At 52.7% G+C, this 17,623-nt stretch overlaps 1 protein-coding gene across 3 annotated transcripts in view; it reads right to left on the reverse strand.

Annotated features, from left to right (window-relative positions):
- EPHB2 (EPH receptor B2) overlaps positions 1–17,623 on the reverse strand; it is a 226,802-nt gene that overhangs the window by 168,946 nt on the left and 40,233 nt on the right. The window contains exon 1 of one of the 3 annotated variants that reach the window (XM_044938132.2): positions 9,202–9,417. The exons of the other annotated variants lie outside the window; for them this stretch is intronic. Coding sequence (XP_044794067.1) covers positions 9,202–9,229 — 28 coding nt within the window. The 5' untranslated portion in view covers positions 9,230–9,417. Of the gene's footprint in view, positions 1–9,201; positions 9,418–17,623 lie in introns of those variants that run through there. 3 annotated transcript variants of the gene reach the window in all.

Consider the following 17,623-nt stretch of genomic DNA (forward strand, 5'->3'; position numbering starts at 1 on the left):
ACTTGCATCTCCTGTGGTAAAGGTGAATTCTTTACTACTGGACCCAGCTGGGAAGCCCATCCTACCTGCCCCAGTTCTGCTCAGCCTCCAGGGCCTGGCTTAAAGGTCACCTCCTGGGTTCCCTCAGCACCCCTTTCTGTGTGTCCCTAGCCTTCACCACCCCCTCCCCGGGATATGATTATTTCTGAGTGCCCCCCCACCACCAAACTGTGGGGTCTAGGAGGGCAGGGTTGGGTTAGATTATGCCCTGTCTGAATAAACCAAGCATGAAGGTCTTTAAGCCTCAGTCTTCCTAGCTGTAAAATGGGGTAGTCGTGTTATCTGTCTCACCTGCCTCAGAGGTTTGGCATGTATAGCAAATTAGAGGATATGGCTGCATTTTGAGAATGACAAAGTGCACAGGCCTTGGGCTGCTGGAGAGAGAGAGTTGCATGGGTGGGATTTGGGGCAGGCCTTGGAGGCTCCCTGCCCACACATAGCTGCAGACCTGCTGTCTGCTGGGCCCAGAATGACCTTTGTAGGCTGTGGGCTGCAGGAACCATCAGGCTAGCATGGCCATGGGGAGGGGACCCCTCCAGCACCAGCACCAGTTGCCGTCACCAAGGAAGGTGAGCCGATCGCCGCTTGTGAGAACAACACCCCTCACACCTCCCCTCAAGACTGCCACAGCCCACAGCGCAGGGCTGGGGGCACTGCTTTGAAGCCTCTGCCCAAAGACCCAGAGACACACAGAAGGGCAACCCAGACAGAGCCGTGGAGGGTGTGGCCGGTGTGGCCACTGGCCACAGGGGCCAAGGTTCCTTGAAGATGAGAACCCAGTGCTTCACAGTCTGCATGTCACTTTCTCCTTCATACAACAATCCTGCAACCGGGACCTTCCTCCATTCATCAGGCTTTCGCTGAGCGTGTGCTATATGAGGCCTCACGCCAGAGGAAGGAAATCCAGCCCCGGAGCAATGCAGCTAATGAGGGGCCTGTGAGGACAGGAAGAAGAAGGGGCAGTCAGACCACCGCTAAGTGCAGTAAAAGGTAACAGGTGTGGGGGGTGGGGAGGGGGTGCGGCGAGGGGGCACACAGAGGCACACAGCAAGCAGACCAGCATCGGTGTCATCTCTAGGCGACGTAACTGGGGCTCAGTGAGGCCGAGGGTTTTGCTCAAGGCCCGAGGTGATTAGTGGCTGTGCTGAGTCCCTCGGGAGGCCTCGCGGCAGGTGAGGAAGTGAGCCAGGAAAAGAACTGGAGGTAACAATGTCCCACAGAGAAGAAGGAGCAAGTGCAAAGGCCCTGCAGAGCAAGCATTCATTCATTATCTGAGTCCATCTTCTGTTCTGCTCATTACCCGACCAGCGGATGGGTACCATGGTGCCTGCTTTGTGGATGTCCCAAGCCCCACTCGGGAGGCAGTGCCCATGCAAACGACTGCCAGCTGCCCCTGGAAACCCAGACCTTGGGGGGGAGGGGTCCTGGATCCAAGGGCTTCCTGGTGCCCGTATGAGGGGCTGCAGTCTCCCTGCCCTTGTCCAGGTGCCTGGGAAGCCCCCTCCTAGGAGGAATCACCTCCCCTGCATGTTGCTTCACACAATCTTCCCTGAACCCTCTGCCTTTTCAGGCCAGGGTCCTAGATATCTGGCAGGGTACTTTTAAAATCTCTGGGGCCATCCCCCAGCTTTTGGGACCTCTACACCTAAAAAATAATAGCTTACACCTAATTGCTGGGAGAAATATCAATAACCTCAGATATGCAGATGACACCACCCTTATGGCAGAAAGTTTAGAGGAACTAAAGAACCTCTTGATGAAAGTGAAAGGGGAGAGTGAAAAAGTTGGCTTAAAGCTCAACATTCAGAAAACGAAGATCATGGCATCTGGTCCCATCACTTCATGGCAAATAGATGGGGAAACAGTGGAGACAGTGTCAGACTTTATTTTTTGGGGCTCCAAAATCACTGCAGATGGTGACTGCAGCCATGAAATTAAAAGACGCTTACTCCTTGGAAGGAAAGTTATGACCAACCTAGATAGCATATTCAAAAGCAGAGACATTACTTTGCCAACAAAGGTCCGTCTAGTCAAGGCTATGGTTTTTCCAGTGGTCATGTATGGATGTGAGAGTTGGACTGTGAAGAAAGATGAGCACCAAAGAATTGATGCTTTTGAACTGTGGTGTTGGAGAAGACTCTTGAGAGTCCCTTGGACTGCAAGGAGATCCAACCAGTCTATCCTAAAGGAGATCAGTCCTGGGTATTCATTGGAAGGACTGATGCTGAAGCTGAAACTCCAATACTTTGGCCATCTCATGCGAAGAATTGACTCATTGGAAAAGACCCTGATGCTGGGAGGGACTGGGGGCAGGAGGAGAAGGGGACGACAGAGGATGAGATGGCTGGATGGCATCTCCGACTCGATGGACATGGGTTTGGGTAAACTCTGGGAGTTGGTGATGGACAGGGAGGCCTGGCATGCTGCGATTCATGGGGTCGCAGAGTCAGACACGACTGAGCAACTGAGCTGAACTGAATGAGCACAGTCTGATTTTGAATAACTTTAGCATTCCCATTACACAGATGACAAAACTGAGGCTCAGCTCTCTTTTCCATCTAGTCAAATCTTATTAGACTTCAAGGTCTACTGCCTCTGGGACACCCTTCTTAACAGACCCAACTCACCTCCACACTCCCAAGGACCTGTCCGCACGTGGATCAGCACTGTCTCCCCTCTGAGGGTGGGGTCTCTAGCAGTAGGGGGCGCAGGGTTTTCAGCAGAGAATGACCTGAGCTCTGAGCACCCTCAGGCCCTGGCAATGAGCATGGAACACGCCACCCACCACCCATGAGCACGGAGAAGCCCCTCCCTTTTCTCCCTGACTTCACCGCCCTCCCCGCCCCCCGCCATTACTCTGAATTTTAAAAACACAGTTTTTAAGTGGAAAAAAAAATACATGCTTATTACAAGACAGTGAAACATCATATTTAGAGGAGTAGAAAGTGAAAAGTCGCCGCTCTTTCTCCGGAGGCAATCACAATTAGATATCATTTAGACATTTCGCTGTGCATAAAATGTATACGGAGAGACACAAATGCATATTTATGCCCCTGAAAGTCACAAACGGAATCATACTCAACATACTGTTTATAACCTCCTCTTAATGTTTCATAGACATCTTCTGACCCTGGTACAGAAGGTTCCGGCTTCCTCCTGGCGGCTCGGGAATCTAGCTGGGCCAGCCTCCTCACGTCTAATAAGATTCTCATATGTGGTCCATCTCTACTCACCCCCACCCCAGAGTGTCCGTGAGGGGAAACTGAGGCAGCAGGTGCCGGCGCGGGGCCTGGCCCAGGCCAGGGCAGGCTCTCGGTCACGGTGACAGAGCGGTGGGGTGGCAGAGGGGTCAAAGCACGTCAGAGGCTGGAGAGCATCCTCCGATCTCCCCTCTGGCCCGTCTCCCATGCCGCCTCCCCCGCCAGCTTCCCCCACACCTCATAAATCTGCAGGCAGCTGGGACGCCCTCCGGAGGCTCCCAGATAAAGCCAAAAACTGGCAAAGGGAAGGAGGGTTGAGTCTCTGGGGCGCAGTCAGCCTCTCTGGCCCCGAGCCCTGACCTCGCTGGGCCTTCTCCAGGGCCCCCGGGGTCAGTCTGACTAAGGGTCCCTTGTGAGCGTCTCAGGGACCTTTCCAGTCCTGCCGCCAGCCTGGGCTTCCTGCCTCCCTTCTGGACACTTCTGCCGCCCATCCATCCTGAAACCGCAGCGGCGCAGAGCCTTTCCGAACACCCCTTTTATCATGTCACTCCCTGCCTGTGGCCTGCTGGTGGCTCCTCAGCGCCCGTGGGAGAGAGTGCAAGCTGCTTCTCCAGGAATTCCTGAGCCAGCCCCGCTGCCTCGTCCAGCCTGTCTCCCACCCCTACCCTGGAGCCCCCTGCTATGCTAGTTCAGCTCCTCTTACTGCAGGTCCCCACGTCCACACTTGGCCTGAGTCCATGCAGTGAACATCCGGGTACCTAGACAGATGCGGGCTGCACCCCCACAACAGTGTGACCCTGGGCACCTCACTTATGCTCTCTGCTCATCGGACAAAGAACTACCTTCCTAGAATGATCCTGAGGATCGTGGAGGATGAACTATGCAAATCGCAGGCACAGTGCTTGACCCTTCAAAAGGGCTAAACAAATGTTAGTCTCCTTCCTTTCTTCTCGTGCTTAATAACAATAATAATATCACCAAACACATGCAGTGCTATGCCAGGACAGTTAGCGTTTACATGAATCCTCGGATATAATCTTCTAAACACTCCTATGAGATAGGTGTTGTATTACCCCCATTTTACAGATGAGGAAACTGAGGACCGGAGTAGGAAAGTAATTTTTCAAGGTCACATGACTATTTGGGAGCAGAAAGATAGATCTGAACCCCATGCATCCAGCTTTCCCAGGAAGCCTTCTTGAAGCCAGAGAGAAAGCTCTCCTCTTTGTCCTGTGTCATTTCTCTAAGGACAGGAAGTCAGAAATCACCCTGAAGGCGCTGGGCTGGGGTGGGGGTGGCAGTGAAGAGGAGGAGAGACCGCTGGGACAGCGGGCCTTTCTGAGGCTCTGGTTCTTTCCACAGACCACAGTTTAGCTGACAGTAGCCTCCTGCCCATTTAGTTTTGGGGATCCCCTCTCCTGTACCTACCGGGACTCCCTAGTGGCTCAGACAATAGAGTCTGCCTGCAGTGCTGGAGACCCAGGTTCGATCCCTTGGTCGGAAAGATCCCCTGGAGAAGGGAAAGGCAACCCATGCCAGTACTCTTGCCTGGAAAATCCCATGGATGGAGGAGCCTGGCAGGCTACAGTCCATGAGGTCACAAAGAGTCGGACACGACTGAGTGACTTCACTTCTTTTGTATCAGTCTGAAAATATTTCCTGGTGTTTGCTTTGAAGAAAACTGTTATATAAAAAAGTGAGTGAACATGAATTCAGGGAAGGCGGGTCAGGGCAGGGAAAGGGGAACCCAGCTTTCTAGCTCCGACGTGCCTTAGACAAGTCCCTTCTCCTCTGGGAGCTTGTTCGCTTGTGTGGCCAAGTCTGAGAGGCGTTCGGGGGATCTGAGGCTGCATCCTAGGACGTTATGCAGGGAGAACATCTCCTCGTCAGCTCCCTCCAATCCCCTGCTCCCTCAAAGAGACAGTCTCACCTGGGGGCTGCTGAGACGTCAACGCCCCTGTGAAACACGCTGCTCTGTTTAAGCGAGAGTGGTGAGCGGGCCTCAGCTCGGGGCCGGTGCAGAGTTGCCTTGGAGGCTTTCACTCCTCACCTGCTCCTCTCCTCACCTGCCAGCCCTCTCGCTTCCACCCTGGTGTTTGCAGAGGCCTCACCCCCTCGCACACAGCAAACGGGGATGGGCGAGAAAACACCTCCCCAGGAGTAACCTTGGCTGGTGAAGGTGCTGGCGAGGCTGAGGTCCGTCTCCACCATCCTACACCGGGTCCCCGTGAGACCAAGCCCCAGTGGCCCACAGCAGTGACAGCCCCGTTACTTGCTCCTGCATCCCCTTTGCCTGCTCCCCTGTGCCCCACTGGCCCCCTGAGCCCCATCTCAGGCCCCTCTCCCTTCTGCAGGAGCCGAGCTAAGACAGCAAGTGTCAGGCTCGAGATGGACCGTAATCACCCCGTGCTGCTTCTATTGTATTTATAGTCACAGTTACCTTCTGTTTGTGTCAAGAGACATCGATGTTTTATTTATGGCAGGAAGACGGGCTTTCCTTCTTAATACATTCACTCCGGTAAGGAGAAAAGTGAGTCATTTCAAGAACAGTGAGACCACAAGTGGAGAACAGCAGAAATTGGGACTGACAAGTGGGAACCACAGGACAAAAGGTTTCTGAGCCCCTTAAAGCCCGAACATTCTGGTTTGGTTTAGGGACATTCCTGCTCTCCTTGTGGCTAGAAAGAGCTTCCTGGCTCTGCCATCTCCCCCCTGGAGTGGGTGCCCCTAGAGGAGCCCACAGACGCCCTGGCAGGCAGAGCACTCAGGCCTGGGACTGGGGGGGTCTCTCAGTAGCCTGGAACCCCCCAGGGGGCCCTATGCCCACCTCAATTCGGGTCTTAGGCCCATGGAAGGATGAAGCCAGGCTTGGGGAGCAGCCCCTGAGGCCTTCCCCTCGGCCCCCAATCCCGGCACCCTCTGGGCCCAAGGTAGAGGTTTCGGGAAGGCCCCCCCTTCCCACATCTGGAGCTCATTACCCTGTGAAGCCGAAGAGGCTGAAGATATAAATGGGTCCAGCAAGGGTTTAGATAAATACAGGGATGATAGATCCGCGCCAGGTTATTGAGGGGAAGTGAAAGGATGTTCGGGGAAGATCCTTAACCTTGTCAAGCTCCCCGACAAAGCGTCCCCGGGGGGCCCGTCGACTCAGCAACCTCATCTCCCGTCTCCCCCCGCCCAACACGCAGCCCAAGTGCAGCCCCTCTCAGGACCCTGAGCTTGCGCCCGAGCTGGTCCGTCTGCCAGGGGGGTCTTCTCCGTCTCCCCCACACCCTGCACAGGAAAGTCTTCCCTGACTCTGACTGCCCCGGCTGGGCATGGCCCCCAGGCCTCCTCCACCAGGACAGAGGCTGACCAACTCATCTGGATGCCCACCGAACCCACAGGACTCAGCCATGAGAGCCTGGGGGAGGGCCCATTGTATGGTGACAGTATGATATGGACAGGCGACTATGTCTCACGTGCCCACCACGGGCCAGGACGTGCACCACGCATCTCACACGCATCGGCTCCTTTAATCCCCAGTGCAACCTGCAGAGGCCATTCCCATTTTATAGTCGAGGAACCTGACGGCTCAGAGACATGAAGCAACTTGCCCAGGGTCACTCAGCCAGGAGGTAGGGGAGCCAGGGTGCAAACCCAGGGCGACCCCACCTTGGAGCGCCTGCTCCGTCTTCCATACCCAGTAGCGGGCGAGAAAAGATTGTTGGCTGGAAGAAGGAATCGGAAATAAAACACGACCCCAGATCCAGCTCCTCCAGGCCCCTCTCAGAGGCTCTCACTAGAAAGGGGATTTTATTTCCCTTCCGTGTCCTGTCTACACGGTAGGAGTGTCGTACCGTGATTTTCCTGTCTACACAAGGAATAGAGCCAGTCATAAATAACATCTGGAGAGCGCCTCAGACGTTGCAAACGACATCCATCACATTTAAGTCTCACATTAACTCTGCATGGTAGGCTTCACTTGACAAATGAGGAAACTGAGGCTGAGAGAGGAGAAACCACCCAGCCAAGGCTACCGGAGCCAGTGGTCAGCCAGCGTCCAAAGCCTGGGAGTGAAGCCATGGCCCACGGGGTGGAATTCCAGAGCAGTGCCAGGTTTTGGAAGAAGCTGGGCCCCCTACGTGGGATCTCAGTTTTCTGCTCTCTGTGATGCATGATAACCCCAACTCATTCTCCTCTTCAATGGACTCTTCTTCCTCCAGGACACAGAGGTGGCCCTGTGGCCTGGTGACTCCAAGGGCAGCTGAGCAGAGGTATCTGCGCCTGCCTTCCTGTGCAGCAGGCACACCTCCCCTCAGGCATCCTCCAGCCAACATCTCCCTGGTCTCATTCATCCTCACTTTACATACGGGGACAGCAAAGCTCAGAGGGGCTGGCAGTCCTGCTGAGGGTGGGTCCATGGCAGAGCCAGGATTTGAGCCCAGGTAAGCTCATGTCAGGCTTCCCAGGTGGCTCTAGTGGTGAAGAACCCGCCTGCCAATGCAGGAGACATAGAGACTTGGGTTTGATCCCTGGGTCAGGAAGATCCCCTGGAGGAGGAAATGGCAGCCCACTCCAGTATTCTTGCCTGAAAAATCCCATGGACAGAGGAGCCTGGTGGGTTACGGTTCATAGGTTCACAGAGTCAGACATGACTGGAGTGACTTAGCACATGCACGCACAGCTCTTGTCTCTGCATGGTGGAGGTGTGGAACTTTCTAGAAAGTTATGAAGGTAATGAGCAGGCAGAAGACAGCTCCCCACCCAGGCTGTAACTAGACCTGAGAGAGAAGGTAAAGAATGTCACGGCAGTCAGTTCAGCCATGACCTAAATGCTGATGTGGGCTTGGGTCTCAGGGCTCCGGTCTCCCTGTGTCGGTAACAGCAGAGATAATGGGAATCCTGTTACAGCTCTGGATACCTCCGGCCAGGTGAGTACCCCTCAGGCTCCAGCCATCTGGCACCCATCAGCCCTGACTGCAGGAAGGAGGCGTGCCTGGGCTGCAGGTGGCAACACAGCCCCACCTGCCCAGGTGCTTCACAGACTCACTTGCTGTGTGATGCTGGGCTGGTTCTGTCCTTCTCTGGGCTTCAGCTTCCCATCTGGCATGTAAACGGCCCTGACTTGACCAGAGTGCCTCAGACTTCACTTATTCCTGAACGATTTTTAGGACTTTGGCCATATGCACATAACCACTTGAACTACTGATACCTTTTATTTTTAAATGGACTCACCTAGTTTTACTGAAATAAATTCATTAGTCAAGGAAAAATCAGGCTGCTACTGTGAAAGTGAAAAAGTGTTAATCGCTCAGTCGTGTCCGACTCTCTGCGACCCCATGAACTGTAACCCACCAGGCTCCGCTGTCCATGGAGTTCTCCAGGCAAGAAGACTGGAGTGGGTTGCCTTCTCCAGGGAACCTTCCTGACCCAGGGATTGAACCTGGGTCTCCCACATTGCAGGCAGATTCTCTACTGTCTGAGCTACCAGGGAAGTTGCACTGATTCCTCTACCAGAAAGAGTCTGGTGAAGTGTTTAAGAACTGGGGCTAAGGAGCCAGCTGCCTGGGTTCACAGTCTCTGCTCCAATCGTTGCTAACTGTGTGACCTCAGGCAGGTTACTTAACCTCTCTGTGCCTCAGCTCACTCATCAGTAAGACAAAGATAATAACCATGCTGAGCTCATCACGTTATTATGAGGATGAAAGGAGTTGGTGTCTGCAAAGCACCGACACTCCGTAAGGGCTGTCCATGTGTTTGTTAAACAAAAATACATAAACAAAGCAGGCACGGTGAAGTGAGATGGCGCCCCGGCATTCCAGCTCCCGGGTCGGGGCTGAGCCTGAGGCCCGCTTTTTCCTATTGAAAAGGGAGATTAGGGGCTGTCAGAGAGGTGTTAGAGACATGTTGGCAGGAACCAGAGACTTTCTCCGTGAGTAATCAGCAGGCATGGAGGGGAAGGGAAGGGGAACTTTCTTACCGTGTGATTCACTGTTATTTAATGCCATTTCCGTGTTCCCCCCAGAGTCTGCCCTGTTGGACACCCTGGTGAGCACGGGATGAAGCACGTCCAAAGTCTGGCTCTGATGACCTGGAGCTCCAGGAAGAAACGGGGCTCTGAGGCCACAGAAGGGTCGGTCCTCCTCTCCCCCACCTGCTGAGAACCGTCCTCCCGCCGCCGCAGCCACCACCTGGCCTGGATTTGCTCTGTTGGCTCCAATTTAAACCATCCCACTCTGTTTCTCTGCACTGGGAGGTGGTACACGGTCAAGGTTAAGAGTAAGGATTCTGAACCTCACATTCCATTTCTGACCTGCCTCGGGCAAGTCACATCCCTGCTCTCTTCCCTTTCTTCATCCGCCAAATAAGGAGAAAACTACCTAATGGGTGGGGGGCTGGTGAGCGTGTCAACATGATAATGCAGCTTAAGGGTTTAACACACGCAGCTCTGGGCTTCCCTGGTGGCTCAGACGGTAAAGAATCTGCCTGCAATGCAGAAGAGCCGGGTTCGATCCCTTGGTGGGGAAGATCCCCCAGAGAAAGAAATGGCAACCCACTCCAGTATTCTTGCCTGGAGAATCCCATGGACAGGGGAGCCTGGCGGGCTACAGTCTAGGGGGTCGCAGAAAGTCAGACATGACTGGGCAACTAATACTTACTCCTTACTTACAGCTCTGGGCACATAACAAGCACTTAACACAGGAGAGCTGTTGTTATACATAAGTTCAAACTTTGAGAAAAAAGTCCTTTGTCAAGCTGTGTGTCTTGATTACAGTAATTAGACCACTTCACGCATTCTCTCCCCATCCCATCCTTCTGTTTGCTTTTCTTAGGGTTCCATGAGGGCAGGGACTCTGACTCTGGTCAGCGCCCTCAGCCCCCTGTGCAGGGATGGAGCCCCACGGAGGTCTGGCTGAAAAAGTGTTCACTGAATGAATGAATGGAATAATGGCTCAGGTGGACCTAAGCACCCTGAGACGGGGAGGAAGTAGTGTCCCTTCCCCTCTCCATCCGGGGCCCCACCCCTTCAGCTTCCTCTTCCTTTCCTTCCAAGAGGAACCAGGAGGGACAGCTTTCCTCAGTGGGAGTTGATGCCAGCCTGGATCTGTGATAACAGACAACCAAAAAACACTTTCTGTTGTTACCTGTGGAACTGAACTGAACACCTTGAATTCCTCCGTTAGCTACGAGGTCTCTGCTGGATGTTTATGACATGCCCAGCCCTGGGCTAGGCAGTGAGAGGGAGGAAGATTCCGAAGGGAACACACACGCCTCAGTCTCTGCTCTTCTTTCCTTTTTTTCCAGGGCACCAATAGATGCTGATATCCAGCAAAGTCAGGAGTACAAAGGAATGCATGAAGACAGGGGCTCACAGAGAAGAGGCTCGATCGTGTGTGTTACTTCCCCTGCTGGTTTTCATAAAATCCCACGTGCATGCATGCTAAGTCACTTCAGTCGTGTCCAACTCTTTGCAACCCTATGGAGTGTAGCCCACCAGACTCCTCTGTCCATGGGATTCTCCAGGCAAAAATATTGGAGTGGGTTGCCGTGCCCTCCTTGTAAAATACCATATACTGTATTATTACTAGAAAGAATTACAGGGAAGTTTATCACTTTAAAAAATATGTGACATTTGAATTACATCTAAGTAAAAGGCTGTTGTTGTTGTTTAGTTACTAAGTCGTGATTGACTCTTTGTGACCCCATGGACTGTGGCTCACCAGGCTCCTCTGTCCATGGGATTTTCCAGGCAAGAATACTGGAGTGGGTGGCCATTCCCTTCTCCAGAGGTTCTTCCCAACCCAGGGATCAAACCCACAGTCTCCTGCATTGGCAGGCAGATTCTTTACTGCTGAGCCACCAGGGAAGCCCTATGTTAAAAGAACATCCAGAAAGCCCTTAGAGGTAAAGGAAGGAGAACTGTTCCATGAATCTGGGATGAGATAAAGACTGTAATCAGTACGTCACGTTTGCTTTGAGTTTCCCAGCAGCCTAATTGAGAAAAGAGGCAGCTTGACATGGGAAGATGAAGGGAAATAAGAGCAAGAGGCAAAACTTACTGAACGCTTACTCTGAGCTGGGCATCAAGAGCTTTATGTGTGGAAACACACTGAATGTTCATAGTAACCCAGCAAAATACATAAGATTGAAGTGAGTTGAAAATCGCTCAGTCATGTCTGAATCTTTGCGACCCTATGGACTATATAGTCCATGGGATTTTCTAGGCCAGAATACTGGAGTGGGGAGCCTTTTCCTTCTTCAGGGGATCTTCCCAACCTGGGGATCAAACCCAGGTCTCTCGCACTGCAGGCGGATTCTTTACCAACTGAGCCACAGGGAAGCCCAAGAATACTAGACTGGGAAGCCTATCCCTTCTCCAGCAGATCTTCCTGACCCAGAAATTGAACCGGGGTCTCCTGCATTGCAGGCGGATTCTTTACCAACTGAGCTATCAGTTCAGTTCAGTTCAGTCGCTCAGTCGTGTCCGACTCTTTGCGACCCCATGGACTGCAGTACACCAGGCTTCCTTGTCCATCACCAACTCCTGGAGCTTACTCAAATTCATGTCCATCAAGTCAGTAATGCCATCCAACCCTCTCATCTTCTGTCATCCCCTTCTCCTCCCGCCTTCAATCTTTCCCAGCATCAGGGTCTTTTCCAATGAGTCAGATCTTTGCTTCAGGTGGCCAAAGTACTGGAGTTTCAGCTTCAGCATCAGTCCTTCCAATGAATATTCAGGACTGATCTCCTTTAGGATGGACTGGTTGGATCTCCTCACTGTCCAAGGGACTCTCAAGACTCTTCTCCAACACCACAGTTCAAAAGCATCAATTCTTTGGCACTCAGCTTTCTTTATAGTCCAACTCTCGCATCCATACATGACTACTGGAAAAACAAAGCTTTGACTGGACGGACTTTTGTTCGCAAAGTATCAGGGCCATCAGGGAAGCCCTGATAAGATTATCTGCCTCCATTTTACAGATGAGGAAACTGAGGCAAGAAAGGACAAGTTGCTTGCTCAAGTGGCCAGAGAACGGTAAAGCCAGGATTTGAACTAGGGAATTTGGCTCCCGAGCCATACCAGTGCTTAGCCATCATGTCATTCTGCCGGGCCCTTAAGGTCTGCTTTCTCGCTGGCTTTGCACAACTCTGCCAGGTAGACTTCTTTTTAACATTTATCTTTTTGGCTGTGCCAGGTGTTAGTTATGGTATGCGGGGGCCTTTAGTGGCTGCAGGTGGGATCTAGTTCCCTGATCAGGGATCGAACTCGGGCCCCTGCCTTGGGAGCGAGGAGTCTTAGCCACTGGACCACCAGGGAGGCCAGTCTACCAGGTGGTGTTATTACCTTCATCTCCCAGCCACATAACTGAGGCACAGGGAGGTGGGGTGACTTGCCCAAAGTCACATAGCCGAGAGGGGCCTGCCTAACCTCCCCGCGCCTCCCCTTGGCAGACAGGCTTGGCTCCACAGCACATGCCGCCGACGAGAGGAAACAAAGCGTTCATTCCAGGGGACGAGACAAGCCACGCCCGAGCTCCCCGAAGGCAGTGGAATCCCGACGGCCCGCCTGCCCACTCTCCCGCGGCTGCCCCTGCTGGCAGAGGTCCCTGATGACTGGGGGTCTGGCAATGCCAGCTCACAGCCACATGCCACTCAGAGGTGTTTGCTCTGCTTCGCTGGATGGGTGAGTCATCTCAGACCCCCACCCCTCCTCTGCTGGGCCCGTGTGAAGGTGTGGACAGATGGGACTGGGAGGACCCCAGGCCCCTCTCATCGTGTCCTGCCAGGAAAACAGAGAGTTCCTGGAACAGCCTGGTTGGTCCGGAGTCAACAGACCTTGACTGAGCCTGATCTCGGGCGAGTCACTTTATCAGCAGTGGGGCAATGTCAAGGACTAAATAATATAAGGCAATAAGAGCACCGGGTGCAGTGTCTGGCACATAAAACGTGCTTAATAAGTGAGCTCTCAAAAATACAATTAACCTGGCCTGGGCCTGTCTGTGGGCCAGAGCTGCTCTGACCACGATGGACAGACGTGAGCCTGCCTTACTGGGGCTCCGGCCCAGGGACTGAGGTCATAGCAACAGGCCTCATCCGCCACTCCACCTGGGTTCCTGGTACGCAGCAGCTGGTGCAGAAACCCGAGCTGCAATCCCAGCCCTGCCTCTAACGGCTGTGTGAGCTGGGGCCAGCCAGTCTTCCTCTCTGAGCCTCAGTTTCCCCTTCTCTAAGAGGCTTGGATTAAAAAAGAGAGACACAGAGAGAGACTTGGACACAGGGGCTTGCCCACTCTGCCCACGTGTCACTTCATCCTTTATGTCGTCTGCCTTGGCAACACCCCCTAGGAGGCAGGCAGGGCTGGCCCCTAATAGCTTTTCGGAAATGAGGAAAGCGAGGCTGAGAAGGGAAGTCGGCTCACACCCGGAGGCTGTTGTAGATCAGAAAGGCACAACGGGAAGTGTGTGTACACGGCCTCACACAGAGCTAGGTTTGGATCCCAGCTCCTCCACTCCCAGCTCTAAGCGCATGAAGAGAACGCTTAACACCTCCCTGACCTCCTTCTGCATCTTGAAAGCGGGGAGCGAGTTCCTTGCAGGAGGCAGTCAGGATCGGGAGCGTGGTCCGAGGGCCCAGCACAGAATACGGCCCTCGGTGGGCAGTCAGTCAGATGGCTCTGTTTTTCTTCGCAAAGGGCCTATTTCACCGTCTCATCTTTCCCCTGCAGAAAACTCTGGAAGGGAGGGTTTCCTGGGGCTCCAAGTGTGAGGAGGTACTGGGTGGCCTCAGCCACCCCTCGCCCTCCCTACCTCTCAGTTCCAGCCACTCCAGGTCCCTTCAGCTATCCACACTCCAGCTGGGTCTTTGCCCTGGCTGATCCCCCTGCTTTGGTGCACCCTCCTTTTCCCTTTGAGCCAGGTCAGCTCCCAACTCATCTTTCAGGCCACCCCGTGTGTCACTGCCTCCAGTAAGCCTTCCCTGGCCTCCCTACCAATCTGCTGGAGTCCATGCGGTGGTCCCATGTGTGTGAGGTTCTTTGACGACTGTCTGTTCTGCAACCAGCCTCCAGGTTCCTTGAGGGCAGACACCTCGCGTGGTCTTCCCATGGCTCCACTCTGGCCCGTGGCCCAGCCCTTAGCAGGCACTTGGTCGTTCCCAGATTTTTGATCAGAGCAGAGTGGACAATCACAGGATTAGTCGTCTCTCTCTCCCAGCCTGGGTAGACTGCAGAGAAGTTTAAATTGATCCCGCTTTATCACCACTTTCAGGCTGCTTGCTGTGGGTGGCGGGTGGGGGGCAGAAGGGGAGATATACTTTGGAAGATAAGCTAGAGACTATCACAGAAACCAGATGAGTGCCAGCTAGACGCCCTGGTCACATCCGTGGGTACAGACACCAGGCTCCTCCTATGCTCATAGCTGCTGACCCAGCTGAGACCCAGCCTGGGGCCCTTCTGGACAATGTCAACATAGGCTCCCATTGCCCGCCAGGCCCTGCTCAGACTGAAGTTACTCATTACTTTCGCATAACCCCATAATGTGGGGAAGGTCACCCTCTTGTAGAGATGAAGGAAACTGAGGCTCCGAGAGGTGAAGTTGGTCACTCAAGGTCACACTGTTATAGACTGGAGACGGGGACTGCTTTGGATTCTTCACTTATTTATAGTAGTTTTAGTTAGTTATTTGGCTCCGCCAGGTCCTGTTGCAGCACTCGGAATCTTTGATTTTTGTTGCAGCATGTGGGGTTACTTTTAGTCGCAGCATGAGAGATTTTTAGTTGCGGCGTGTGGGGTCTACTTTCCTGACCAGGGATCAAACCGGGGCCCTCTGCATTGGGAGCTTGGAGTCTTAGCCACTGGACTGCCAGGGAAGTCCCTGGATTTCTTCATTTTTTAACTGAAGTGTAATGTATACACAGCGAAAGTGCACAGAACCATCCATGTTCAGTCCAGCGAATTTCTCAACTGGATGGACCCAAGTAACTGCCACCCAGCAAGTTCCTCCTATCCTTTCCTCATTAATGACCCCCTTCACCGCATGCAGTCACTGTTCTGACTTCCATCATCGTTGACGAGTTCTGCCTGGTTTTGAAGTTTTGGAAAGAGAACCATGCCGTACAGATTCTCTGGTGCCTGGCCTCTTGCTCAGTGCCATGATTTTGAGATTCACCCATCATGCTTTGTGTTATCAGCAATTTGTGTGTGTGTGTGTGGTTTTTTTTTTTTTTAGTTTTTGACTGCCTGGGTCTTTGCTGTGAAGTTTAGCTTCTCTAGTTGTGGTGCACGGGCTCCAGAGTAAGTGGGCTCAGAAGCTGGGGTGCATGGGCTTAACTACCCCACTGCCGGTGGGATCTTAGTTCCCTGACCAGGGATCAAACCGGTGTCCCCTGTATTGGAAGGCAGATTCTTAACCACTGGACCACCAGGGAAGTTCCTGGTTTGTGCTTTTTTTTTCTAACTGCAGTGTGGTATTCCATCGTGTGGCTTCACCACAATGTATGTGCCTGGTCTTTGCTGACGGGCATTTGGGTCTTTTCCAGTCTGGCGCTATTTTGAGCAGAGCTTCTGTAAACATTCTAGTCTGGTACCTGCCTTAGTGAACATGTGTACTCATTTCATTTAAGTACATACTTAACTGGGAGTGGAACTGCTGGGCCATGGGATAGGCATATGTTTAGCTGTATTAGAAACTGCAAAATTGTTTTCCAAACGGGTTATATGACTGATTTTATTCACGTCACTGCTCTAATCTTTTCTTAGGGAAATCATAATGTGGGGTGATTTTAATATTTTGGATGGAGGCAATTTATTGTGTTAATAATGAAATGTGATTTGATTATTTTTAATATTACTGGGTGATTTCTATTAGAAAAAAAAATTCACAAATCAATTATGAACTCTTTGTCAGATCTCCTATGGGCAATCTGGGGGTTCAGATAAATGTGGCTCTGTTAACAAGTGACATGGATACCAGGCTCCCAGTCCAGAAGCAGATATAATTATCATTTGTGGAGGTGTAGGAAGAGGCCTACTATGTGCCAGGTACTGTACTCAGAGCTTTTTTTTCCCATCTCCTTTAATCCTCCCAAAGGTACTGTGAAGCAGTAACGACTATCCCATTTCACAGAGGAGGAAACTGAGGCTCAGAGAGGCAAAGGCCTCGGCCTGGGTCTCACATAAGTAAGTGTATGCAGAGTGGCCTCCTGGTATTGGAGGTCAGCAGTCTATCAGGACAGAGAAATGGCCCGGGCATTACTGAGCTGTGGGTTGATGTGATCATTAGTAACCAACACATCCCCAAAAGTACAGTGCCCAGCAAAACGTCTGTGCTCTGTTGAGGCTTGTTGGCAACTGAATGGCCAAGAGAGTGTGCACGCGTGCATGCGTAGTTGCCTCAGTCGTGTCTGACTCTTTGTGACCCTGTGGACTGTAGCCCGCCAGGCTCCTCCGTCCATGGGATTCTCCAGGCAAGAATACCGGAGAGGGTTGCCATGCCCTCCTCCGGGGATCTTCCCGACCCAGGGATGAACCTGCGTCTCTTACGTCTCCTGCATTGGCAGGTGAATTCTTTTTTTTTTTTTTTACCACCAGAACCACCTGGGAAGCCTGGACAAGTGCATATAACTATAGTCAAAGCAGGAAAGGAATAAGCTGCTCCCCAACCCCGTGGGGATTCTCTGATAGTTCAGTGGTTAGGACTACCAGATGGGGGTGTAGGTTTAATCCCTGGTTAGAGAACTAAAATCCCGCAAGCCATGTGGCATAGCCAAAAAAAAAAAAAAAGACCCCCCCGAGCAAACCTGGGTGTTGAACTTCTTTGCCCACCCTGGCTGCAGAAACACTGTCTGACTCCAGCCTCTCTCTCAGGCACCCTCCTGGATCAGCCGGGCAGTCTCGATGGCAGCCACCCTGTGACTTGCCCACACCAAGAGCTGAGTTTTGCAAGCCCACTATGGTCCTTGAGCTCACGCAGGCTCAAGGAAGGTAGAGTGCATGGATCCGAGGATGTGAGAAATAGATGGAGTTTTCTTGCTGAAAAGAAAACCAGGCTGTCAGAGCAAATACATCTTGCTTTCTCTCAGGCTTTTAGATTTCGTTCTAAATCTCCCCCAAAGAGGACCAGACGGCCCACATAGTGCAGGCACCTGCTTGACAAGTATTCAGGCACCCTACTATGTGCCAGAAGTTACTTTAAATGTCAGGCACTGAGCACCTAAGGGGTGACATCGGTATCAGTGGGGGCGGGGGAAGGGAATCCCCTTATCTCCCAAGAAGAGAGGAGCTGGCTTGGGATTTAGATAAGAGGGAGACTTGGGGTGGGAGGGTCGGTCATGGGACGGGGGGGAGCAAAGCCAGGTGTCTGGAGGGAGGGAACGCAGACGGCTCCAGGAACGCAGGGAGTTTT

This window comes from Bubalus bubalis, chromosome 2 (genome assembly GCF_019923935.1).
Source record: "Bubalus bubalis isolate 160015118507 breed Murrah chromosome 2, NDDB_SH_1, whole genome shotgun sequence".
Classification (NCBI taxonomy): domain Eukaryota; kingdom Metazoa; phylum Chordata; class Mammalia; order Artiodactyla; family Bovidae; genus Bubalus; species Bubalus bubalis.